The 27,411-nt window shown below is 37.0% G+C and overlaps 2 protein-coding genes across 2 annotated transcripts; both read left to right on the forward strand.

The window, feature by feature from the left end:
* The first annotated feature begins 409 nt into the window (after positions 1 to 409).
* Positions 410 to 26,715, forward strand: PolG1 (DNA polymerase gamma, catalytic subunit tam). Its single transcript, XM_081727612.1, has 3 exons — positions 410 to 680; positions 12,663 to 16,718; positions 26,529 to 26,715. The coding sequence occupies exons 2-3, from the start codon at positions 12,981 to 12,983 to the stop codon at positions 26,574 to 26,576; spliced, it is 3,786 nt and encodes a 1,261-aa protein (XP_081583738.1). The 5' UTR covers positions 410 to 680; positions 12,663 to 12,980; the 3' UTR covers positions 26,577 to 26,715.
* LOC145662831 (putative RNA-binding protein EIF1AD) lies at positions 26,698 to 27,024 on the forward strand. Its single transcript, XM_081728740.1, has one exon. The coding sequence runs from the start codon at positions 26,698 to 26,700 to the stop codon at positions 27,022 to 27,024; it is 327 nt and encodes a 108-aa protein (XP_081584866.1).
* Positions 27,025 to 27,411: the final 387 nt, after the last annotated feature.

The following is a 27,411-nucleotide window of genomic DNA, read 5'->3' on the forward strand; positions in this document are numbered from 1 at the left end:
TTTTCAGATGATGTGGTCTTCCCTTTAACACAACGTTGTTGATAGTGAAGACTTCTACAATGTTCTAAAAAGAAGAAATACTGTGTTACATAACCAAAACACAATAAAATAACAACTTGAAACTTGTTCTAAGAACTACAAAATCATTTAATACACAACAAAATGCAGTTTCTAACATACTGAGTCCTTCCCCCACCCCATGTTTATAGAAGAAACTTACTATACACTTCATTGCATGTTCAAGAATCGATAGCATTATACTTCTTGCGAAATAAATATTAATTATCCTAAATATTGAAAGACAATTGAGGATATTAGTTTATCTTCACAGCAAAAAACTGGGGGGAGGGGAGCCAGGCTCCCCCGGCCCCGGTGTAGAACCGCCACTGGTATCCTATCTCCCTTGGAACCTGCCTTGAAGCATGGAATTTTCTCTTGTTGCCTAGCACTTAAGCTTCGAAAGAAACGGAGCGATAATATTCACATTTGGGAAAGCCACACCGTGTGGCACACACGTAATGGTAGTCATATGGTGATACTGTTTTCAAGCACGACGCACTGTGCATGCACTCTATGATAGAAATATAGCTACACCTACACAGTTTAGGATAAGGATATACGTGTTGGAACATTATAAAGTTTTTGTAACAGTATCAAATTTTATGATAAAGTACTTGGAGGTAAGTTATGTTTACTGTCCTTTTTTCTTATCACATAATGCTCGCAGAAGTTAAAGTTGATTGCGTAGGAAATGAATTAAAAATTCATTTCTTTTTAAGATAGAACGTAGTTTATGGTGTCATCTACGTTGTGCAGGTCAAGTTTAGGCACACCGTTCAAAATAATTTTTGGAAAATTATAATTATTTTACTAATTTCCTTCTTCCAAAAGATTTCTTAGGCGACCTGACAATACCCTACTTAGCATAGATGAAATTCAAAAGCTCACTAGAAGTAATGGCATTTGTACCGCAGAGTAGGTCTGCTACTTTTAGGGTTCAGAACGTAGAAATTTTGTCAATCAGAAACCCGAAGCGCGCATTCACTTTAAGAGGATGTTATCGTTTGCATGTAAATAATGTGTCACGAAATATGCTATAGGAGTTAAAATGTAAAAAACAAACCTCTACTAATGATGGCGTATCAATGATGGTGAGTATGCGTATGAACAAGGATGTCAATAAAAATATTAGGTTACGTTATGTATCATGACTACGATATTACGTACCTGCGCTAGGACCACTTAAAAGCACGAATGCTACCTGAGTCAGGGCAGTGTAAAGCAGTTGGGTCCAATGAAGTGCGTTCTAAGGGAGGTGCGTTGGGACCATGATGCTTGTTAGAGAGTGTGGGTATGCGAGTGAGGGCTTAAGTTTAGAGTTGCCCCTCCAGTCTGAAGGTGCCCTTGGACTTTCCAACATACAAAAAACAATGCTTAAAGTATTAAAAATTGTTACATTTCACGTAACTTCAGTACTCCATGGGCTTCACAAAAATTTAAAAGCTTTTCTTCATTATTTTTGCGCATCCGTTACACTTGTTCGCCATATTTTATAACTACCATGCTGCTGAAACCTTCCGCATCCGGCAAATAGTACTAATTTTCACATATCTTTTCTCGCATTAAACATAACTATCCTGCCGAACTTACATTCCTAAACATCAAATAAAAACTTAAAATTATCATTTCTTACCTCATTTCTCCTGATTTTTATAAAAAGCGGAGGGGTAACTCTAAACTTAACCCAGAGTGAGTATAAGTACTGAGGGTTTTCGCAATAATACAAGTTCCTATAGAACTTATAATGGCTTCATACTAGTGACGAAATATCTTACGTATATTGTGAAGAGATACTCCGCTGATGGAATACAGTCATCTTTCATATGCACTTGAACTGTCATAAAGCACTTGAAATGGTATTACACTTGTAAACAAAAAGTGTAGCTGACTATTTATTTCTGCCGCCTTCAGATATTTGTTAGAAACATGTCTTTCAATACGGATTATTTGAATTTTACCAGTAAAGTTTACAAAATGTGGTGTGCCTAAGCTTGACCAGCACCGTTTATGCATCAGTAGATGTGTAAAAATTTATAGAAAAATATCTAATGGCATTTCGGTGCTATTCTATTTTATGGAGGCATAAATTTGAAAAATTTTGATTTCAGAACAAAATTGTAGAAGTAATCAAAATATATCGGGATTCTAGTTATATACTGGGGTAAAAATACGGAATGCAAAGGTGTTCTTTAGCATTAGTACTCCATAAACAAGCCATGATGAAATGAAGTACTACGTGAATGCAGTGTACAAAGTGTACAAAGAAACAGGGTTGGCAGGTTTAAACCAGCTTTTTTTTTTTTTTTTTAATCCAACTGGTTTAAACCAAAAAGAAAAAAAGAACGAAAAATGATTTAAATCGTGTGAACTTCATGGTGACATTTCCACATATCAAACCATCAGCATTAATGTATTCTTCTTTTCACATTTTAATCATGGGTTCCATGTTCACTTCTCGGTCGAACCACAACCCTTATTTCATGTGTAAACCAAGTAGCGGTTTGGATGTCACTTTAAAGCGAAAGTCGTCTTTATAACCTCGGTATTACATAAAGATGTTAAGACTAAACATACGAAACGAAGCCAATTTTTGCTTTCCTAAATGCTTGTTGCTTTATAAAGAAGCAAAGGTTGCCTAAATGTATTGATAGACATTGGCAGAATTTATCGACTGCCTACGTAGCTTCCAACATTAGCTTGGATTGGACTTGGTTTTAATTTTATTGAATGATATCTACATACTAAATTTGGAATTTAATACCTCAGTTTTAGCGTACTGATTATGATACGTTGACTTTAGATTTTATGTGCAAAGCAATAACAGGATTTGCTTTGTATTTAAAGTAATAACATGATTTTCCCAATGGGTAACGCGGGAGTTTCCCGATTTATATGTAATTCTGTATAATGATTTCACTTGTGCAACTGTTTATCTTTTTGTCCTGAAATGACTCTTGACAATTATATTAACAAGTACGTAAAGATCAGTACAACGTATTTTTATCAGGAGTCCTTCGTGAGTGAGTCTGCAGATTCATTGCATTTGTGGCCAATCAGTCCCGGTTTCGGGTCCAAATGGAGGACAATTTCTCTCGGAAGTAAGCCGGGAAGCTGTTTGGATCCCGCTTTAAGCTTATTAGACCCCTTCTAGCCTAACCGTGTTGTTGCTGCATAACACCAAGGCGAAACAAACTTATTTCTGTCCACATGTAATATAAATACATAGAGCAAAGTATTTAAACCAGAAGAACGTGGTTTAAACAAACAAACAAAAAAAAAAAACTTTTTTTGTTTTTTCAATAAAAAACATGGTTTTTGCCTACCCTGCAAAGAAATCATGGAAATGTCGCAAGGCTGTGCCACACGAAAGGCCACATAGTGTTTTATTACTATTGTTTGTGTGTATATATCATCCATACGTTCTTGCACCCTACGGACGCGCGCGGCTCCCTCTTGACGCGCATCTAACCTATCTCGTTTGAATAGCATTCGTGAATTAAATGGCACCCTAGCATAAGTTAGTTCATGTTTTTTTGCACTTGTTTTTATGTCATATGTCCACACGTTGTATTCATACGCAGCCCTCCGAAAGTCAATCTGCACCTATTAATACAACTCCTCCCTTAAGAAACACTTCCTGAGGTGGTAAGAGTGCACGTCTTACTGAAAGAAGTTCATATTTCATTAATATAAGTGTGCCACCATAAAGTGGGATAGCGCGAAAGTTATTGCGAAGCGTATGCTTTTATCCACACATTAGGCCATGAGGTAGTGATATTGAAGTGAAGTGTGTAGTTAAAGGGAAACGAGGGAAGAAAATGGGATGGGGGTTACCACAGAATCCTCAATAAGGAAATCATTGTGCATAATATGCGAAAGTGAAGACAATTTCCTTACCCCTGACGTGCAACCAGAGAAGTATCCGAGAGATAAGTACGCGTAGACCGATTGCGTTGTGTAAATACTGGAATTGGATATAATGAGTGAACTACCAGACATATTCTCATGGTTATACTAAGTAAGTTTTACTTGGGGGCGGGAGGGCAAGTCTTTTTCAAGGACTTACTTGAAGTGAAGTAAAAGTAATGTTTCAGAATGTGAAGGCATCAATAACTCATCATGCATTGACTATATAGGGTGTTTGAAAACAACATCGACAACGTCTGGAAGGTGATTCCTAACACCAAGATAAGAGAAAAGTATAGACAACTTGGGTACACAAATGCTTCCTTTCGGAGTTATAGGCTGCCGAAAACATGAAAAAATACTATGGGACCTACCGTAGTCGGGTCAAGACTTCACTTAGGAACTAATATGTGCCCTATCCAAATATCCAGGTTTGAGAATCCTGCGATACATCAGCAACAATTTTTATAGAGGTGGTTTGTGAGTACTTCAAATTATATGTCCATAGCCAAACTCTTTCTATAAAAATTACTGCGTGACTACCTGAGGATTCTAAAACATGTATTTTTGGATAGCGCACATATTAGTTCCTAAGTGAAGTCTTGACCCGACTACGGTATATTCCTTGGGGGAGGGACATAGCTTATACTTTGTGCTACGGAATCATATGTTTAATCCTCTAGCTGTGAGAATTTCTAAAAACAAAGATAGTTAAACTAAAATGTACTGTTCCTGAGTATAACTGGGTAAAATTTACTGTTATGTCTGGGTATAACAAACGGTTCTGCGAGCTCGAAATATTTGAACAACCGGTTCTGGCGAACCGGTCGGAACTGGCTGAATAGTGGCAGTACTTGCAACCGACCTTTTCATTTATTTTATCCCGGTTAAGACTACAGTGTGGTGAGTACAGAATATTTCAGTACAAATTAGTAATTCTCAGCTTATTTCGTATCACGACCCCTTTTATTACACCCTCTTGCCAGTAACTGTAATAAATACTTACTTGGTTGTAATAAGCTTTTTAGGTAGATTTTAAAGTCTACTTACTATAAAGATTTCACACAATCTATCAATATACATGGTGAATAAAAGTTCTCACCATCCTTGTGTGCTGAGAATGGGTTGAGGGAGAATGATGAAACTTGAAAGTGGTCTGATAAATCAGATGGTGCTATCAAGCATCCTGGCGGCTATCTTTGATTGCAATTCGAAAAATTTCAAATGCAAAGGGAGTCATATTACATGCTTTAAGGCTAGATTTTTTTTTTAGAAATACGCTTGTGCGGTTATTTTAGCCCTAAGTTATTTCGGAATTACTGTTTCTGAAACTTTCCTAGTTATGCCCTTAGGGGCTAAGCTCACTTTTCGTAGAGGGGGTAAGATTTTAGTTGCAAAATTTGATTACTATTTCAGAACACTGATGCTAATAAAATTATTTTAAAATAATACATTTTCGAAAAGTAATATTTGAAACACACTTCACGTTTTGTTAACTTAGAATATTTTCTGCAGGCCTATGTAATTGGTTGCTTTTTCAAGTTAATAATTTATTGAAGAAAAGTAATATTTGGGGTGTTCAGAGCACAATGGATCCACGTCCATTTTTAATAAGGTTCATTTTTGCTCACAAATGAATTCTATTTCAAAACATAATATCTTCGCAGTCAAGAGTCCGAAATAAATGTAACTAAAACCACGTGAAATGGCGTAGGATAGTTTCATATGACAGCCGCTAGACAGGGGAATCGGTGAGGCCCCGAACCCCACCCTGAATCTCAGATTTTTGGGGCCCTTACACCGTTTGAGGTCCTTACACCGAATAAATACGGAGGAAATATAGATGATCAAAACTGGAAAGTTGCTTAGGTCCTATTTCCAGAATTGTAAGCCAAAAAATATACGAGAGAGCAATATAGGCCTATAGTTCCATACGGTCAATAGAAATGGTGATCAAAGTCCGTATTTATTCGGTACAATGACTTCAAACTTTTTCTACGGACTTTGCTCAGCAAAGGGTTTCGAAATCTGCATTACTGCTCGCAACATCTGAAATTCAGACTTGGGGGCGGGCGTCCCTTTCTATCAGCAATCATATAAAACTCTAGATTGGACCTTGTCACGTAGTTTTTCTTTCTTTCTCTAAAGTATGTATATATGGAGACTAAGAACCAAGATGTACTGTATCAACGAATGCCTGCGATATTTCAGAAGCACAATTTAGCAAAGAACACTTTGTTTTCTGAATGCAACACAAAAACGTGTTTCCATGATAATTCTTTTATTTATTTTTTAGTATCAGTTCTATAAATAGTCAAACTTTTGACTACCGACACTTTCTCGCAAGTTAACTGATAAGCATTAAAACAAACATATATCTAATTTAAATAAACATCTAACAGTAGAAATCCATTTGCGAGATCCAGAAAGTTGTTTAGGGAACCGAGCCCCCAATTTCTCCCCCTCCTCCCACCTTGGGTACCCTTGCGATAATCTGTAAATATCAAAGTACAGTAGACTTTCGAGTATTCGGCTCGTGACAATCCGGCCTAGTGTTCTTTTATCGTAATTAAATGATGAGGGCAAGGCGTTTCATTGGCAACATTGCCAAGGCATTGGAAGCTAGCATTTGTTACGATCCTTCTACGTGTCGTGTGCAAAATACAAGTTGTACCGGGAAAAGAGCAGCATTCTGCTCCTTCGTTCATTGTTTCGCCCGTGTGTAACGGACCTCAATATTGTATTCTTGCTTCTGTTCCTGATTGTAACTGTACAGTATGTTATAAGGATACATTGTTATTTGTTCTTGGGGTATGCTTAATGTTCATAAAGAAATAATTTCGTAGAACTCCGGCTTATCCGGCGTTTATATATATATATATATATATATATATATATATATATATCAGGGTTGGCTGGTTTAAACCAAGGTGGTTTAAACCTTGGTTTAAGCTAGCTGTTTTTTTCAAAAAAAAAAAAAAAAAAAAACTGGTTTAAACGAAAAATGTCCGTAAAATATTAATGAACACACACATTTGTGGGTTATCACGTTTCACTCTCATATATTATTCGTACTTTATTCCGACCTAAATTCTCCATTCTTTACTCAAAGAGATTATATTACAAAAGCAACTTTTTTATGTAACTTTATGGATGTTTCTTTTGTGATTTTTTTTATAGTTTGTTAATATTGTTATGCAACCAAAGGAAAATTATAAACATTGTTTCGTTTTATTAATGTTTACTATTGATAAAATAATCGAAATGCCGTACTTTTTTGGGGACGGGGTCATACAAACCCCACGAGAGGCAATTATTGAAATAATATGAATCTTTGGTAACTATTTATGTATAAATGGGTCAGAGCCGAAGTGGACTCAAATAATTCTTATCTTTATTCACTTTTCTTACTGATATGCAACGTAAGTCGTTATATTTCTTTAACTTAGACTAACAAGTCATAGTGAACTGACTTGGACTAAATTAGTTCTTCTGTACTCTGTAGTACTTTGAAATTGTTCATATGTAATTCTGTATAATGGATTCACTTGTACAATTGTTTATCTTTTTATCCTTCTGTACTAATGACTCTTGACAATTATATTAACAAATATGTAAAGATCAGTCAATTTATTTTTATCGGGAGTCCGTGAGTGAGTCGGCAGACGTATCGCATTTGGGGTTTCGAGTTCAAATGGAGGACAATTTCTCTTGGATGTAAGCCGAGAAGCGGTTTGGATCCCGCTTTAAGCTTATGTGACCCCTTCCAGCATAACCCGGTTGTTGCATACTAACACTAAGGCGAAACAAGCTTACTTCTCTCCATATGTGATATAAATACTAGAGATGGCCAGAACCGGTTCCTGGTGGAACCGGTTTTTCGGATCCAGGCCTAGAACCGGTTCTTCGGATCCAGGTCTGGAACCGGTTCCGCTGCAACCGAAGCTTTGTTACCATCCCTACGCTAAACGCGAGCTGCTGGCAAGCTGTGAACAGTATGCTAGATGAAATGGTGGAAGCGACAGGCAGGCGCCCAGGCGGCGGCAGCTTGTCTCATTTGGCTAAATAAAGTGGGTAACTGGCAAACTCATTGGCTAGATAGGCAAACTGGCCAACTCATTTGGCTAAACACCCACTGGTGGGACCAAAATTTTTTTTCTGGGGGCACAAGCGGATCTATGCGGGGAAGGCACAAGTGCATGGTCCTCTTTGCATTATTTTTGAAGGTAAACTTTGTGCTTCCTTTATGGGTCTTAGGGGGCTTTCAGATCCAGATCTGGAACCGGTTCCTAAGATCCGGTCTGGAACCGGGTTACCAGATCTGGAACCGGTTCTTAAGATCCGGTTCTGGAACCGGATTTTCAGATCCAGGTCTGGAACCGGTTCTGAAAACCGGATCTCCGAGAACCGGTTCCTCGCGGAATCGGAACTTTGTGGCCATCCCTAATAAATACATACAGCAAATTATTTAAACCATAAAAACCTTTAAACCAAAAGAACTTTGTTTTTTGTTTTTTTTTTTTTTCAATAAAAACCATGGTTTTTGTCAACCCTGATATATATATATATATATCCGACCTGCCCTTCCGCCACATTAGACCGGATACTCGGAAGTCTACTGTAAATTTAAGCGAAAATTACATTTATGTGAAATCGGTTACGGAAGGAGAGACCTTTATTATAGTGACTAGTTTGTAAAGAAGTTTGGTTCTCACCGTCGCTTTGTATCTGCACCCTACACATGCGCATCAGCTCGGTTCCTCTGGCTTCGCTTTGCCCTAAAGAAAAGTAGATAGAAATTATTTCTTGTAGTGGCCACTGAAAACAAGTAGATGAGTTTTTTTTTTTTTTAATTTATTTATTTATGTCGAAATTTACCAAGAAAACGTTATATTTATAGGCATAACTTAGATGCACTTCCGTTTACAAAAACCTAGAAATCCTTTCAGAGACTTAAGTTCAAAAAAATGAGCCTAGATCCATCACAGTTCCCACAGATGTATACAGAGGGAATTGAATAGGTTCACATACTACTAATATTACAGATAGTCTAATTCGAGATACGTGAGGATAGATATTAAAATAAAAGTGTAGTTTTGTGGTGAAGGCATCCTACTTCGTAATGTGTATCTCTGTGAGTTTAGGAGGAAGAACGTTCTGCTACCCTATATCATATTATTTATAGGACTTTATCTGCTAAGTAAAAGGGAGTTTGCTGGATTTAAATTATGATTACGTACTTGTAGCTGTCACATACTTGATACGAGAAAACGTAGGAGTGTAAGAATAGCCCTACCATATATGAATATAAGTATCGTGGACATTGCCAATTAGGAAGTAAATAAGATGAAATCCACCGCTCGTATATTAACGGATTAGACAGCCAGCGACTGTGTACTTTTTTTTTTTACAGGATACTTACCTGTTAGTAACGGATATTTGAGCGATAATCATTACGTATTTTACTCCTATGTTTACGCCTAACTAGAACAACTACTATTACAAAGCTATTATTGGGGGTCCATGACATTTCTGCCCTGTCACGACAAAACGCTGTAACTTTGGCGGAGCAGTTTTGAGAAAAAGAGCCGTAAAGTCGCTATAGACCGGCTAATTTCCTACTTACATCGAAATTCTCTTTGGTATATTTTCAAAAGTATTTAACTCAGCTCAATGCTGGGCCTGGTGAACATAAATATCGGTGGCGGGAAATTCCAAAATGCTTATAGTGACGAAACAATGTAACTCAAGTTACAGCGTTTTGTCGCGACACGGCAGATTTGGACGCGGTCGTTTGGGCGGAAAACCTTTTATCCAAATACGTTTACCTATCTACATATGTTATAGTATATTTCATAACTAGAGCCCAAATGTTTAAGTACTGCAAATTTCGAAAAACTTCCGCAAATAATTTTGCAGAAACCAAAAATAACATCCTGAACGCAGCGAAGTTTTTGCATATGATGCACAACTTGTCTGTACCAGTTGAAAAGAAATCGGAAGAAATCGTAACAAACTATTGACTGTCCGGTCTCCGTACTATGCGGCATAGTTTTAAAAGAATAATTTCTTTTAATAAAATAAGACATAAAGACATGTGATTTGTGTTTAAAAAAAAAAAAAAAAAAAAAAAAAACTTTTCGTTAATGTTTATTTATTTAAAGATGTGACTATATATTCATACTGTACTGTGCACTTGATTTTTTATTAAATTTACCGTAAAATGTGTACAATACTGTACATATTTTCATTTTCTATAGTAAATTATACCAATATAATAAGTACCAAGAGGTCAGAAGAAACGAATAAGAGCTGTTTTTGGAATAAAAATGGTATTTTTAATGATATGTGTGATTCAGGAAGTATTTATTGAATGCTTTTTTATTATTTGATCTAGGCCGGATAGTTGAGACTATTGTATTAACAGAAAGTTATTTCAGATTTTATAAAAATAGGCACTAGCTATACATTGAAATAGGAAGAATAGGCCAAATAAAATTTACTGTAGGCAGTCTGTGACATCCCAATGATATGTCTTTTTTGTTCTTTATAATATATTTAACGTAAAGGAACGATACGATTGGGCGGCAAAAGAACAGCATTATTTCCAGTAAGGATGTGGAATGTGTATGACAGTATGACAGAGTTCTCAATGACCAGTTAAGAACGAACAAGGTCATCGTGGACTGCTTTGGGCCCAAACGTCCTGCTCCGGTTATTAGTGACCTAAAGAACCTTAACTGTATGTTATGTACTTACCTGTGAATAAAAGGAGTGAGTGGTATAGTTACGTAGGAGGAAGGATATCTGTGTAAATAAAATATTACTTACCTATAATGTTGTTATCTAGATATCTTGCCATGTGGAAGATGTGTTCCATACCGCTTTCTGTTGTGTATCTGTCTAGAATGCAAGTTATAGGTTTTTTTTTTAAAAAAAAAAAAAAAAAAGCGTTGTGCATCTGGGGCCGAATAATTGTGACAGAATGGTGCGTTACAACCTGTACTAATAAATAGATAAAAAGATGAAGTTGAAGGAGAAAGAGAAGAAAGGGACGAGGAAGGATGCTCATTTATTTAATTTCTATATTGAAGAAGCAATAAAATAAACCAAGGACACTCACAGTTCAGTAATAATTGTTATTGGATAGAAAATACACACGCTTAGATTTGTAGACGATATTGTGCTGTTGGCAGACAGTGAGAAAAAGTAAGAGGTATATCTAAACGTGATGCAACAAGTGCTTAGCAACAAATTTAACTTAACTTGAAGAACAACAAGAGTAAAACAAAAGTTACCAGGTGGTAAAGAAAAGAACAATAAAAATGAAGATCAAAATAAGAGGTCACGTGGTGGAAGAGTTACAGGAATCCTGTTACTTAGGGAGTAAAGTGACAAGCGATAATATCCGCATACAAGCTGTAAAATCTAGAATAGCTCAGGAGAAAAAGGCGTGTGGAAGCAAGAAGAGTTTCTGACCGTAAATATCGACATAGAACTGAAGAAAAGGTTGATGAAAACATATTTGTGGAGTGTGATGTATGGACTGTATCAGAAGGATAAACGAAGAAGAGAAGACTTCCAAATATAGTAATAGTAGAATATTGAAAACTAAATGAATGGTGTCAAATGAGACAGTACCGGTAGTAGAAATCATAGGTGAAGAAAGGAGTATACTAAAGAATGTTTCGGAAAGAAGAGATCGGATGATTGGACGTGTTGAGACATGGAGGAATCATTCTTATTAGCTATGGCAGGAATGATAGAATGTAAAATATGACAAAACTGAGATTAAAATATACGCACTAAATAGTATAGGGACGAAAAAGTGCATGGAAATGAAAACTGTGGTTCGGAATAGGAAGAGTGGAAAGCTACGTTGAACCAGTCGAAATATTGCTGACTTAAGAAGAAAGAAGTGCTGTATGAATGTGACAATAATACTTCAACATTGAAACTTTGTCTCCAATCATCAGTCATATTTTTAATGCGTCATATTTGAAGAAAGGCCAGGACAATGTTTAATATAACGACAACTTTTCTGTCTTGTATGTGAGAATCAAATTCTGGATATCAATAATTGCCTTCGAATAGTATTTTAATAACAGGTTTTGTATTTTAATTCGAATGGTACAACACAAGTAGATACAACTATTAGGGATTTTTTAAAAGACAATTTCTCCAAAATAGTTTTTGTAAAAATGTACGTTTTGAAACTAGAACAGGACCAATTCTCACATATAATAAAACATAGATCACCGCTAGCGTCTTTATATAATTTACTGATCTTGATACACTTGATGTACTTTTCCACATGATACCTTCTGCTATTCCATAACTTGATCATTGAACGAAATGACTACAGTACTTACATCCATAATCTATTTCCTGTCTTGCTACGAGCAACTTCGGAACCCGTCAAGAACAAATGTTAAAATTCTGAGTAATGTGAATTTAAGTGGCTTCTTGAGGAAGCCTTAAAAAACTTAAAAAGTGATTATATAGAATTTTAGTTAATGTGATTATTGTTAGATACATTTAGTTGACTTCGTTATGTAAATTAAAATGTTGGAAAAGATACTGAAAAAAAAAGCGATGTGAATATGATTGAACTTTATTTGGATTGTATTTATGTAATGTAGAAAAGAGGATAACAGACGATAGTATCTAATACATATTTCCTGCTGCTTTTGTAGCTTCTCTGGTGAAGTAAGCAATGCAGCCAAGCAGAAGACGAGGAACAGCAGCGTTGGACTCAGAAGAAATATCTTCGAGTTGTCTGTATTATTGAAATAAAGAACCATATTTGTGGCAAGAAGAGGTTATGGTATTACCTGTGAGAATCATTGAGGTGGCACCCGGTAACAATTGGAAATGAATTGCCTTTTGCAGCGTGTGTAAGACATGAATCAGTGAAATGTGTTAGTGGCAAAAATGAATGTACAGAAATTAAGACTAATATCAGGAACGACAAAGATAATGCAGGAAACGTCTTCAGTTGCGTTCTGATAAATATGAGTGTAAACAGTTTAAATCGTAATAAAACTCGTTTAGTACTATTTTCTAGTCAAACAATTGCCAGGTTATTTTCTGTCAACATTTCAAACAATATAAGTAAACATCAGGAATGCAATTCGAACTCAAAGGAAGAGTTGAGAGAGACAGAAATTCTTCCTCGTTCTACGTGTCATACAATATTCTCAGGAAATTCACATAGTATAAAGAAGAAAAATGGGGAAATTAAGTCAAATTCAGGAAGTCGCTGTACTAAGGTATCAACACCAATAACCTCTGCTGATATCAATTCTCGTAAACAAAATAGTGACATCGCAATTAAAAGGGAAAAAGCAAGATCTGAGACGAAGAAACATTTTGGACATTTATCTTCTGACACATACTGTGATAAAAATCACGACACGCCGTTAAGACAAAACAGTGTGCAAATTCAAATGTTGTCGAGGAGTCTTTTTGAACAAGTATTTTCGAACTGTAATAATAATTGTGTTGTGGAAAATGTTAATAAAGCTCGCGAACACTTGAAAGTTCATGGTCTTCTTCACAAAGAGACTTCTACTTTGCCGGACGTTGATTTTAAACTTCCGAAATTGTATGGCAGTGATATAGGTGAACATTTCAGGATTATTGCTGATATGCAAGGAAAACCGTATAGAAATTTAGCAACAGATTTAATTGATCGGGGAATTCCTGAAATACCGTTGGAATGGGAATTTAAGCCAGGCTGGACTAAATACCTTCCAAATGGAACGCGATTCTCTGTGCCATATCCTGAAGAAGAAGCTATTGTATTTGATGTGGAAGTCTGTCGAAGTGAAGGGGAGCTTCCTACGATAGCCACAGCTGTATCCAATGTTGCTTGGTATTCGTGGGTCAGTCATCATATGTTCAGCGATCATATTCCTGTTGGACACCGAATTACCTCGGACGACATGATTCCCCTCGAGTCGGAACACACGGAGACTCCGACGTCAGCCAAGAATATTGTTCCAAGAATTGTTGTAGGGCATAATGTAGCGTTTGACCGAGCGAGAATTAAAGAACAGTATTGGTTGGAGGGAACCAAAATGAGATTTCTGGATACAATGTCCTTACACGTTTCAGTGAGCGGTATTACAAGCTACCAGCGAGCTCAGTTAGTTAGTGTAAATAAAACTAAAGTTGAAACGGAAGATATGATAAGAGATGATGATGCATCGTGGATGAACTTTAGTTCCTTGAATAATCTTAGCGATGTTCACCAGTTGTATTGTGGGACTCCTGTAAGTAAAGAAAGACGAGATATATTTCTAACTGGCAGTTTTGCAGACATAAGAAATGATTTCCAGAATCTTATCACTTATTGTGCTCAAGATGTGATATCAACATACGATATTCTAAAGAAAGTGTTACCGATATTTTTTGAACGCTTTCCTCATCCAGTTACCTTTGCAGGGATGCTTGAGCTGGGCACTGCCTATTTACCTGTGAATTCCAATTGGAAAAGGTACATTCGGGATGCAGATGATACCTACGAAGATTTAGAAAACGAAGTGAAATTCTTGTTAATGCAGCAGGCAGACAACGCGTGTTCATATTTCCACGAGGAGAAATACGAGGCTGATCCTTGGTTGTGGGATCTTGATTGGTCGTCCCAGGAATTGAAATTGAAGAAAAGTACCAAACTGCGGAAGAAAGAACCGGATGAGCTGCCTGCTGTCGAGAATATTAGCTCTACTACTGTAGATGATGATGATAAGGAAAATGAATATTTAGAAGAAAAGTTCGCGTATCTTGAAGCAACAAGAGATATGTTACCGAAGAACTTTCCTCATCTTCCAGGATATCCCCTGTGGTATAGGAAACTTTGTCCAAGACTTAACCATCATACAGAGGAATGGCAGCCTGGTCCTCAGTTGATAAGTACCTCAATGAAAATTGTACCAAAACTGTTGCGTCTCACATGGGAGAAGAAGTACCCATTGCAGTTCAGTAGTAGATACGGCTGGGGATTCTTTGTCCCAGTGAGCGACTCGATTGAAGAAGAGAAGATACCAGAGAAACCCACAGAAAATACGAAGGATGATAAGAAGTATATAACAAGTAAAGTTGTCAATTCTTTGATAACAATGAGTCTTGATGTCCCAGCGAAAGATATAAAGGAGGAAAGTGTATCTCGTGAGAACATGGAGACAGCTGTGTTAGACTATGAAGCAAGAAGAAAGTTTAATAAACAAAGGAAAGAGAAGGAGGCAGAGTACAAGGATACAGGATTATTTTGTTACGAGGACATCGATGGCCTTCCATTCTATAAGCTGCCTCATAAGGATGGCCCACGTAAGAGAGTTGGAAATCCCTTGGCCAAAGACTTTTTAAATAAAGTTTCAGATAATACTTTGAGCACAAGCGCAGGAGGCCTGGCAAAGAAAGTGCTATCTATAAGCAAAATGTTGACGTATTGGCGTAATAATCAGGAACGTATCAAGTCTCAGTTGGTTGTATTGCTGGAGAAGAAGTTGCTTCCACGAAGAGTGTTACGAGATCTTCAGTTTGATGAAAATGGTTTGTATGGTGCTATTCTACCTCAGGTGATTGTTTGTGGAACTTTGACTCGAAGAGCAGTTGAGCCGACATGGTTAACTGCATCCAATGCATATCCAGAAAGAGTTGGCTCTGAGTTACGAGCTGTTGTGCAGGCTCCTCCGTCCTATCATATCGTGGGAGCGGATGTCGATTCACAGGAGTTGTGGATAGCTTCAGTAATTGGTGATGCTTATTTCGCTGGTTTTCATGGATGCACTGCGCTTGGATGGATGACGTTGCAAGGGAAAAAGAGTGAGAACACTGATATGCACAGTATGACTGCTATGGCCGCTGGAATATCAAGAGATCAGGCCAAAATTATTAATTACGCGAGAATCTATGGCGCTGGACAACAGTTTGCAGAACAGCTTCTTCTACAATTTAACCCAACAATGTCGAAAGCGGAAGCCAAGAAGAAAGCCAAGAATACCTTCAGCTATACGAAAGGTCAGAGGATTTATTATTTGAAAAGTGAATTTCTCAGTGAAGTAAATAGCGAGGAAATTATTTTCGAAAATAGGGCGTATTCAAGGCGGGAGGTGTTCGATATCTGTAAAACATACCATAAGAATATTGACGATATATGCAATGAGCCATTGTGGACCGGAGGCACTGAATCTGCCATGTTTAACAGACTTGAAGAAATTGGCAAATCCAAATATCCTTCTACACCATTTCTAGGCAGTCGCATAAGTCGGGCATTGGAGCCAGAACAGGTGGACGATGATTTTCTTCCAACGAGAGTCAATTGGGTCGTACAAAGCAGTGCGGTGGATTTTCTGCATCTCATGTTAGTGTGCATGCGTTGGTTGATTGATGACTATCTTCCGGGAACGCGCTTCTGTTTAAGTTTTCATGATGAAGTTCGTTATTTGGTGCCATCGCCCTACAGATACGAGGCTGCCCTTGCTCTGCATATAACAAATCTCCTGACTCGATCGTTTTGTTCCTTCAAGTTAGGCATCAACGACCTGCCGCAGTCGGTTGCTTTCTTCAGTTCAGTGGATGTTGATAAAGTTCTACGGAAAGAAGTGACCATGGATTGTCAGACTCCGTCCAATCCGCATGGATTGTCTTTAGGATATGGAATTGAAGCTGGAGAAAGTGTGGATATTTATTCGGCTCTAGAAAAAACTGGAGGAAGGTTAGAGATGTATAAAAAGGATAAGAAGAAGGTATTTATGTTGCTGAATATTTAGAACAACCGTAGTAGTTTCGATCATTTAGCATCTTATGTTAAACAGTAGTCTCAGTCTTATATAGAGTTGGCATCGAAAAATGATTTTTGTCATAGGACTTATATTGCTTTTTAATAGAAATGACGCAACTTAAAATCAACTTTTCAAAGAGCAATTCAATATTTGTTGTGCTGCAGTAAACAGAAATATACAGATGACTTTTGCTTCCTGGCTTGTGGAGGAGGAAATGTACCTTCACCTGCGATGATTAACCTCTCTTAACCCTTAGATTATGTTCAACAGCATTTGTGAGAAAAGGGTCATATATTTGCCTTATAAACAGGGTGTGTAGGGACTCAGTACTAATGTTCGTGTATTGTACGGCAACAGTTGTTGGACATTGAATGTTTTATTAACTGAGGATGCCGAAAAGAAGGAACACGGAACACGTCGACGATATTACGAATTGTGAAATATTTGAATGGCTTAATAATTGTAGAATTTATGAATTATCTAGATCAGTGTCTTTCAACCTAATTCCTATCACGACCTATGTTTTATCACATTGTCTTGCGAGCGACCTACTTATAATTTCTGGTTTGTAATAAGGTTGTGTGGGATTTTTAATATACCTATTGGGGAGATCTCACGATATCCATCTATTTCTATAATAGTAGAATTCATTTCTTGTATGTAGTGGATACAGTAACTTCCCTAAAAGCTAATTGATTAAAACCAAATTTGGTCAGTTCATTCATATTACAAACATCGAATCCGATCCACCATATTGTTTCAAAATGGAGGCCGTTTGAAAATTTCAAAACTTCGTAATTCCCTTAATTTTGGGTCATATGATTAAAAAAATGAAGTGATTTCTAATTTTGGTTTTTTAAACTTAGACAGTTGATAAAAAATGTTATTGAGTATTTTAAATGACTTGATAATGTGTGTCACGAAGTTTGTACCGAAAATTTCCGCACTAGTGAAATCACACCATGCTCAGGTATTTCGTTAGCTTTCAATTTTAATTGTATTCTTTCATTTAATTTGATTTTTAAACAACTCTGCACCTGTTGAAAATGTTTAGTGGACCTATTTTTGTTGTTCTTAACAGTATATATAAAAATGTGCCTATCAGAACAAAATTTAAAATAGTATTTAAAAATATTTACCGGTATTTAATTCTAATCATATTTATCTCTTCCGCTTATCTTCGCGAAACCCATGAAACCTCGCGACCCCTGGTTGAGAAACCCTGATCTAGATAAAAGGAGAAGTGACAATTTAGTGTGGATTATTGATGTATGATGTTATATGGCAGTTATACAATTAAGCTGTAGTAACCTGAAGTTGACATATTTGTGGATTAATGGAGTTCTAGTAATACATGTTACGTCGATTGGGGAAGTTAATTCAGTTACTTCAGTGGCAATCAATGTCATAGCACTAATCGAACCATTAGAGACAACAAATGGCGACGAAGGTGGAATTGTTACTCTGCAGATCTATTTGGTTCATAACCTCGAGTGCCTTGGTAGATATTAAATTAGAAACTGGTAACATTTTTTTTCCTAGTCAGTTCACTTCCTATTCCGGATACTAATTGGTCTCGTAAGATGTCATTTAAGAACAGTCCAAATTTACGTAAGTTAGCTTGTTTACGTAACTGGAAAATGAAGTGCTGAGAAAGCTATCACAGTTGTTGTTTAAGGTAATGGAACCTATAACGTTCTGCAATAAAATTAGAAGTTTTTTTTTTCTAATTATTTCTGAATAATTCTTTCATTTCGTTGAAATCCATTTCAGAATTTTTTTTGAAACTACAGCGTCTTTCAGTGTCTCGTATGTCTGTCTGCCAATATAAAAAAGAAATATGCTTACCAGCATTTTCACTAATGGTGTTCGCTTTGCTGAAGTGCTTGAAACGTTTCAGCATCATCTTCTTGCTCGAAAGGTTCCAGATATGACATTTGTAAATTTCTGTCCGTTGTTGTGGGTTCAAATTTCAATTGTCGCCACTTGTTGTCTCTAATAATTCAATCAGTGCTGTGACATTGATTGCTATTGTAGTATCTGAATTCACCTCCCCAATCGAGGTAACATGTATAACTAGAACTTCATTAATCCACAAATATGTCAATTTCAGGTTACTATACCTGTATTCTATAACCACTATATAACATCAATAATCAAAACTAAATTGCCACTTAAAGGCCGCGGTGGCTGAGTGGTAGAGCGTTCACCTCTGGTGCTTGGGGACCCGGGTTCGATCCCAGCCCCCGCCAAATGAACTTTGTGGTGGACAAACAGCGTGTACGTGGGTTTTCTAGTGGTTCTCCAATATCCTCCCACTTTCTTCATTCCACCATTTCATTCATTTCTCATCTTCACCGTCTCCTTTAGCCTAACCGGCATAACCGTGGGACGTAAAACTCAAAGATTTCATTTCGTAAATTTTCATTTACTAAATTGACACGTGTACTTTTATCTAGATAATTCACAAATTCTACAATCCTTCGACATTGATAAACCATACAAATATTTCACAATTCGAAACAACAAAATGCATCGATGTGTTTCGTGTTTCTTCTTTTCGGCATCCTCACAGTTAATACATTTACTGCCCAACAACTGTTTCCGTTCAATACACCAACATTAGTAGTGAGTCTAACTTCCCTACAGGGTGGATCATTTATCGTGAAACATCCTAATAACTTTCAAACTAGTAGATAATTTGTACGGTACATATATTAGGAGGGGCAGTGTTTGACATACACTGCAGCACCCCCGTCCGCTTAACACTGTTATCAGCACAACATAAACTTATAGTTTCTCTCTCTCTCTCTCTCTCTCTAATTTCACTACGCCAGATTATTTCATATTTCAAATCTGCAAGAACTAATACCACATTTATTATTCAGTGTTGCAAACTAAAGACGCTACAGTATCACAAACATCCAAATTTTGAATGCCGCTACAACATTAGCAACGAAAGTGAGAAGGGTGGGTCATATTACATCGGAAGTACTTCAGTGTCGAATACGACGATTATTACATGACGTACTTCTATGAATTACAAAGAATTGAAAATTTTTCTTTCCTAAAAAGATTTTATTTCGATAAGATCTTCGATAAGTATGATGTCCAACCACATAAATGGTTTACAATAGACACAGAGATTATAATCCCGTTTACAGCAATGTGATACCTCAACCTCTTCAGGAGATATGATGAATATTGTTAAAGTTTGCAACACTGTTTAAAACTGTGAAATCGCTAGAACTTGTAATTAGAACTGCCAAAACCTATTGCTGTAGTGCTATAGATGCAGATGAAACTTACATTAAAAAAAAAATCCCTGCAACAATGTTATTTCAGACGAATCCCAATTTCAATCTCATCCCATTGATAATTGATCTCTACCCGTGCTTTTCATATCTCCGGAACGGGTTGAGATACCAAATTACCGCAAATGGTGTTATTATCTGTACGTTTATTGGAAATGGTTTAGGTGATTGAATGTGATACTTAGTGATACTTTCGAAGCATTTTTTAAAAATCCTTTGAAGAAAATAAAAGTTTCGATCCCTTGTAACTTTGTTCCTACTTGTTACAAATACGACATGTCATACGAGGGTCATTTCAAAAGTTCTGCACACTGAAAGACATTATGGAAGTAAATAATTTATTATACAAAATACTTTTACAGACCTTCAATATAATCTCCATTCTTGCATATGACAGCTTTCCAAAGTTTTGGTAAATTCTGTATTCCAGGTAGGGTATCTTCATTGTTGAGCTGTCTGATCACTCGGGTCACCTCACTGGAAGCTTCATCAATTGTATTGAAACGTTTTCAACGGAGTGGTTCCTTCAATTTGGGACACAAATCGAAGTCTGATGGGCTCAAATCAAGACTATATGGTGGGCAAGCCTTCTGTTCGGTAACGTTGAAGCAATTCTGCGATTCTTTTGCAACATGTTTTCTGTTCTTCACTCAGATCATGCGGAACTGATTTGGCAGCGATATTTCTCATCTTTAACTTTTAAATAATGATTCTGTAAACTGAAACAGAACTTGAACTGTAAACAGACATTCTGGCCTCATATGAAAATTTCCTCACATGTTTTTCGTCGATCCTCTCTGAAACTGTCATTCACAATAATCTCAGAGGTGTAGTCTGTTGTAGTTGATGGTCTTCCACTTCTTGGGTTATCCTCAGTGCTTACATGATCTTCACGGAAACGAGCTGACCACCGTGATACAGTGCTACGATCCACTACACTATTTCCATAGACCTCTAGCAAAGCATTGTAAATTTCAGTTGGATTCTTTCGACATAGAGTTTCGATTTTGATATAGGAACGCTGGCCACTATGTGTAATCCGACTTGAGTCGGATTCACCTTTCATTTTAACACTGAATTTCTCACAATACAGCCACGCGAATCAGCAAACAGACACAACCCATAGTAGGGTTTCAAACTCTAACTTACAACTGGACGGTGTTATACATCAATTGATCAAGCGCCAAAACACGGTTCTGAGATATTGAAGGAAATAAAAACATGTTCCCATTGCGATCCAGTACTTGGCGCTTGGTCGAATAGCTTTTCCTCAACGTTTAAACAAATAGTAGGGTTTCAAACTTTTTTTTTTTTTTTTTTTTACATTATTTACATTGTTTTCCACTCACTGATGTAAAAATCTCGAAAATCACAAAATGGCGCTTGGTCAGTTGATGCGTAACACCGTCCAACTGACATAAAATTGAATTTGATCATATCACTCAAACGGTCGCACATGCGCTGTGTGCAAGACTTTTGAAACGACTCTCGCAGTTCCGACACTAAGGTGCTTCCGATGTTGTGAATTGACACATCCTTCTCATGTGCGATATTACTGTTATAGAAGTCTCTAAAGTGTGTATACATCGGGACAGCTTTAAAGGGCTCTTTCCCCAACCACTGCTTCTTTTCACCCCCACAACCCTCGGTTAGTCCTCGCGAGCGTGTAAGCTGTCACTGCTCTCAGTGTTGTCGTACCTCCGATCAACTTGTCTAGTTAAAAGTCCAGCAAAATAAGGAGAAAGCTTTCCTTCCTATTTTCAGCAACTAGAAAAAAGGAAAGAAAGAAAAGGAATCGAGGCAACATTGGTTTTTAGCCAGAAGGGATCATAAATTTCTACCACGTGTCGCGAAGACTAATAAGGAAAGGTCCAGAGAGGTGGACAGAGTTTTTAGAATTCCTGGAAAAAGAGCCCTCTCTTTCTGTCCCAATGTATACGTTTACGCATGTTTGACATACTGTACCCTCCTTAGTTTGTAGTGCTCAATAATAAAGATGTTACTGTAAGTTTTCATTTCATATGTACATTTGAATTTAGTAATAACATGACGTAATGCATTTTTTTTTTTTTTTAAAGGGCTAAGTTTATGTTGGGTTGCTAACATTGTTAATCGTGTGGTTTTACAGCGTATTTTGAATAACCTTTCCGTGTCGATGTTAGCATGCTTCAAAGTTTCATCACTATTTAGCCATTAGCTTTAAAGTTTCAAGATAAATGCTCCGCCCTGTATAATCACGTGTAATACTTATTTCATTCCTTACCTGCTATATATATATTGAATCTAAAATAATGGAAATTTTCCGTTTGGGCTCCTCACTGGTAAGGCACAATATGCTAAATAAAAAGGTAGTGTTTCCAGTTCAGCAGGCTGTTGTTACGGAACGTAAGAGCACACAAAAATGACACGGTGAATGAGCATATTATATAAGGGAATCTAGGTCACTTAAATCCGTTTCCCAACAACGTTGTATTATTACTATGGTGAGAACCCAATGAAAAAGCCTGCCTGGCAACATTACTTTTTCATTTATAGGGCGTCTCCTCACTAGTGTTGGAACCCAAACAAATGGTGAAATTGGAAAAGTTCCACCATTTTAGATTGAAAACCAACTATTTCCATCAACTTCTTTTCCTTTTCATTTTTTCGTATCTTTACTTACAATGCAGATGGACTATAGCCCTAGACCTTTGATACATCCAGTATATATAGATATAGTGGAGGAGAGAATAAGTGATTCAAATCATGCCTTAAGCATATATATATATATTTACATGTTTCTATAAACGTTATATCTTGTACGCTTAGGTAAGTTATGTCAAGAAATAATAATACATATTTTATCTGAAAGATAACTTACGTGAACTCAGTCTTCAATGACAATTAAATTGTTTTAGACACACTGATTCGATATTTCCTGTGGGAGTATGAGGACTCTAGTTTTCACTTTATTCTCTATGTTACGTCTCATACAGTCTTGGAGCTAAAATAATAATAATAATAATAATAATAATAATAATAATAATAATAATACGAGGGTTGTCCAGAAAGTCCCAGACGTTTTGGCCTATCTTGGCAGTGGGCTGGCTAGAGGCGCCATCTTCATGTCAGAACGTTGCCATTCTCAGTACGCATCCAGCTGTTGTAGCGTAAGGACTGTGACGCTCTTACTGTGCTTTCTGTGACGTGTTGCAATCTGCGCTGGTATGGAAAATCCCGCCTCTTATGAGATGCGTTCTGTGATTAGGTTTTTGTTGCAAAAACCCAGAAGCAAAGCGCCGGGGAAAACTTAACACAAAGGTGTTGTATTTTCACTACAAAGCACGTCTACACACGGTCAAGCATACCCGAGAGCTCTTGGATGATTTTGGATGGGATGTATTCGATAACCCACTATAAAGCTTGGATTTGGCGCCGAGCGACTACCACCTCTTCCCAGTGATGAAGACATGAGTCGCTACACAACGCTTTGATACTGACGCCGAACTGCATGCTGGTTGGTATAAGCCAGTGGTTGAGACCGCAGGCGGGAGATTTCTACCGCGACGGTGTTGAAAAATTTGTGCCACGATATGATAAGTGCCTTAATTTGCTTGGCGATTATGTGGAAAAATAAATTAAGAGTGTATCTTTCAGATGTGTATAATACATTTTAGTTTATTCATTCTGTTACTTTTTATTTCAAAACGTCTGGGCCTCTTTGGACAGCCCTCGTAAATTCCAGAAGAAAAAGAAAGTACAAAGTCACTATAAAGATAGTATATACGATGAATTAGAACCTGGAGAATTCATTAATCATTAACTTAATGTCGGGATTGCGTCTAAATATTTTATTAATGCTGGAGTTTTAAATGGGAACCTCGATATCAGCATAAAAAATAAACAGACACTGCTTTTAAAAAAATAAACACTGACGAAGGTGGGCGTTCCCATTGAAAATTTCGGTGTTAGTAAAAATTTATACATATTCCAAATTTAAAAGTTAATATCAGTTTCGTTTCTTTAGTAGTAATCGAATAATCGATCCAAATCCATGGAGAATTGTATGTCTCTTCACGTTTTATATCTTTGATGAACAGTACATGGGTCAATCCATTTCAAATCACCCAGGCAATGTTGCCAACATTTTTTTTTTTTTATTTTCCTGATTTTTTTTTTATCATAAGTTCCCTACAGGTAGATAGCCACAAAACGCTGTTTGAAAAAAAATATATGCCATAGTTTTTTTCTGGCAGACACTTTTAAAATGGCAGTTGGGCAAATTTTAATAAAAAACGTGGTTTCCGGAAAGTTTAATTGCCAAGCTATTTTTAAAGATATCAGAATAATTCAAAAATCAGTGTGATCAGCATGAAATGAACTTCAGTTATACATTATTTTAAGTTTTCTATCATGCAAGAAAGTCAGTGAAACTCCTTACTGTAAAAACTCGGAAAAAGTGTATCAGTCGTTAATTTTAAAGACCATTAGTTTTGTGAAGGAAAGGAGACTCATTAATGATACGTTATTTCTGTATTGAATACTTATATAACTACCTGCAGTATAACCTTTAGTATTGAAAATGCACTCCTTTTTTTTTTCTTTTTCTAGATCTTTTCCAAAATGGCCGAAAGACTTTTAACGCCAATTTTCTCAGGTCAATATCTAAAAAGGGACGGAATGAAAACAACTGAAAATTTTACAGATTTTTTTTTATACAAATAGGAATATCTCACAAAAAATTATGACTGAGACTCAACTACATTTAGAGTAATAGAGCCGTGAATTTCAGTAAAAGACGCTATCCTTCTACACGCTCGTGCAGTGTCAAAGTAGCAAACTAGGGCTTCAAATTATTACAATTCACATTTAAATAAGGATTCCAATGGGAGAGGAATCAAATATAGCTTAGAAATAATTTCCGTAAACCTATTATCATGAGTGGAACGGGTATTTCAGGTAATCTTTAAATAAATACCAGCAGTAGTACTTCTTTGATATTTTTAAAAGATTAACAAGTCATTTGTGTAAATTACATAGAAAACAGATTGTGCTTTAAGAAAGAAAATGTACAAAGCTAACGAAACAGTAATTTAATAGAAAAAATGAGTTAATCTACCTAGTTATATCATAAATATTGTCACAAGTTTGAATGTGAATAACACAGAGAATATTAAGACCAAGACAATTTATTTTGGTCCTGTTTTACACTGATATGTTGTACACCTGACGCACGAATCATTTTTCGAAATGTCCCCCTCGGCCTTGATGGAGACACGAAGTCTGTCCGGCCATTGGTCAATGGCATTACGCACCACGTCTATGGAAAAATTGTTCACTGCTCGGGGTGAGGATTGTTTCAGACTGTCGACAGATGGATGCCATTTATGGCAGACCTTTGCCTGAAGGACTGCCCAAAGGTTGTAGTCCAACGGGTTAAGTTCCGGGCTGCTAGAAGGCAAATCAACGGTAGAAATGAAGTGGGGGACGTTCCGTGCCAGCCAGTCCTGGATTGTTTTCGCTTTGGGGCCTGGAGCGGAATCCTCCTGGAAGGTCCACCTTTCTCCAGGGAACATGGTAGCAGAGAGTGGTGTCACTATATGTGTTAGCACTGTGTCCTGATACACCTTGGCAGATGTTTTAACACCTTGTTCGCAAAAATGCAGCTCGGTTGTGCCTGAGTAGCTCACTCCCCACCAAACCATCACTGAGGCAGGATGATGTGCCCTCTGAACCCGTGGAGCTGCCTCAGCAGCTGCAGTAGATGACATGGCATACACACGGTCATTTTGAAAATTGTAGACCTGCTCAATTGTGAACACCTTTTCGTCAGTGAACAAAATATTTCTGTACAGATTGTTGGCGTAACGCCGCAACAGTCTCTTTGATTTAAGGACCCGCTGCAACATTAATGTTTGGGTCAGAAAGTGACCAGTCCGCCTCTTATACGCCCGTAGATTTAGATCACTCTGAGCACACGAGACATGGAATTGCTGCTGATGTTCATCTCAGCAGCCATCACACTTTGTGTTCGAACAGGATTTCTTCGGATTCTTGCTGCGACTGCTTTCTGGACCTGGACTCCTTGCGCGGTCTCCAGTCTCGGTGTATCGCTGTATGGCGCGATACACGAATCTCTTGCTGATTTGTAGGGGTTTCAGGAGGTCGAAAATCTCAGCTGCTGTCTTCCCGACCTTGTGTAATGCAATTACTGCTACACGATTTTCGTAATCGCCCCACTCCATCAGAACTCAGTATAATATCAACGTATGTCATGAAGAGTCAAACACACACTACATGCATCTTGCGCTTTATACACAGATGGCAGCACTATACCACTCCGGATGCCTACAGGGCCACTCCAAACTTTGTGACAGTATTTATGATATAACTAGGTATATAAAATGTAATTATATAAGATTATTTATTTTGTGCAAAATGGAAATATGCTTATATTGTAAATTTTGTTTTGTAATTGCAGGTGAATTCAAATAATGTCAAAGGCAACAAAAAGAAAGCACGTGGTTAAAGAGGTTCTGGATGATTTCATCTTGCCATCCTCCAACCAGAAGATTGTGCGTGTAGTGAGTGGGCGGGGCAACAACTTGCATGAGGTGGAGAACTCAGATGGAGAGAAGTTCTTAGCTTCAATGCCAACGAAGTTTCGACGTAATGTTTGGATTAAGCGAGGAGACTTTGTAGTGGTGGAACCAATAGAGGAGGGTGATAAAGTGAAAGCTGAAATAGTTCATATTTTGTATAAACACCATATAAAATACATCAAAGAGGAAGGACAGTGGCCGAAAGAGTTTAGTGAAGAAAAGGATCAGAAGAATGATAATAAGGATGATGATATGTTTATTAATACGAATCGGTTGAATGCTCAGTTGAGTATAGACTCTTCGGAAGACGAAAGCAGCGAAGCATGTAGTGAGGATGATGATCATAGTTCAGAAGACGAGGAGAACACAAAATGAATGTTTTTTTTTTCTTTCATATTTTCTTTATTAAGTACTAACTTGTATAATACGTGACAAAATAAATTATTATATTCAAGTAGATAATTGTTTTACTAATGAAAATGTTTTTTATTAATTGACCTAAAGTAATGCCCCGGGAATTGTAAGACCATTGTTATATTCTTCGTATGATTTCGTCAACCAAACCCCTCCTTTTTTTTTTTTTTTTTCCTCATCATAGCAGCTAGATGGTAATAAGTTTCGACTTCACAAATACGAGAGTCAGTCTAAAAGTTAGGTGCATTGCTTAAGAAAATAAAACAGGATAGAAATTTTACAATAACGTTATTTGTATCGTAAAGTTCCATTCACAGTCTACTTTTCAATGTAATTACTTCCACATTA

Source organism: Thermobia domestica, chromosome 10 (genome assembly GCF_964235325.1).
Source record: "Thermobia domestica chromosome 10, izTheDome1.hap1.1, whole genome shotgun sequence".
Lineage (NCBI taxonomy): Eukaryota > Metazoa > Arthropoda > Insecta > Zygentoma > Lepismatidae > Thermobia > Thermobia domestica.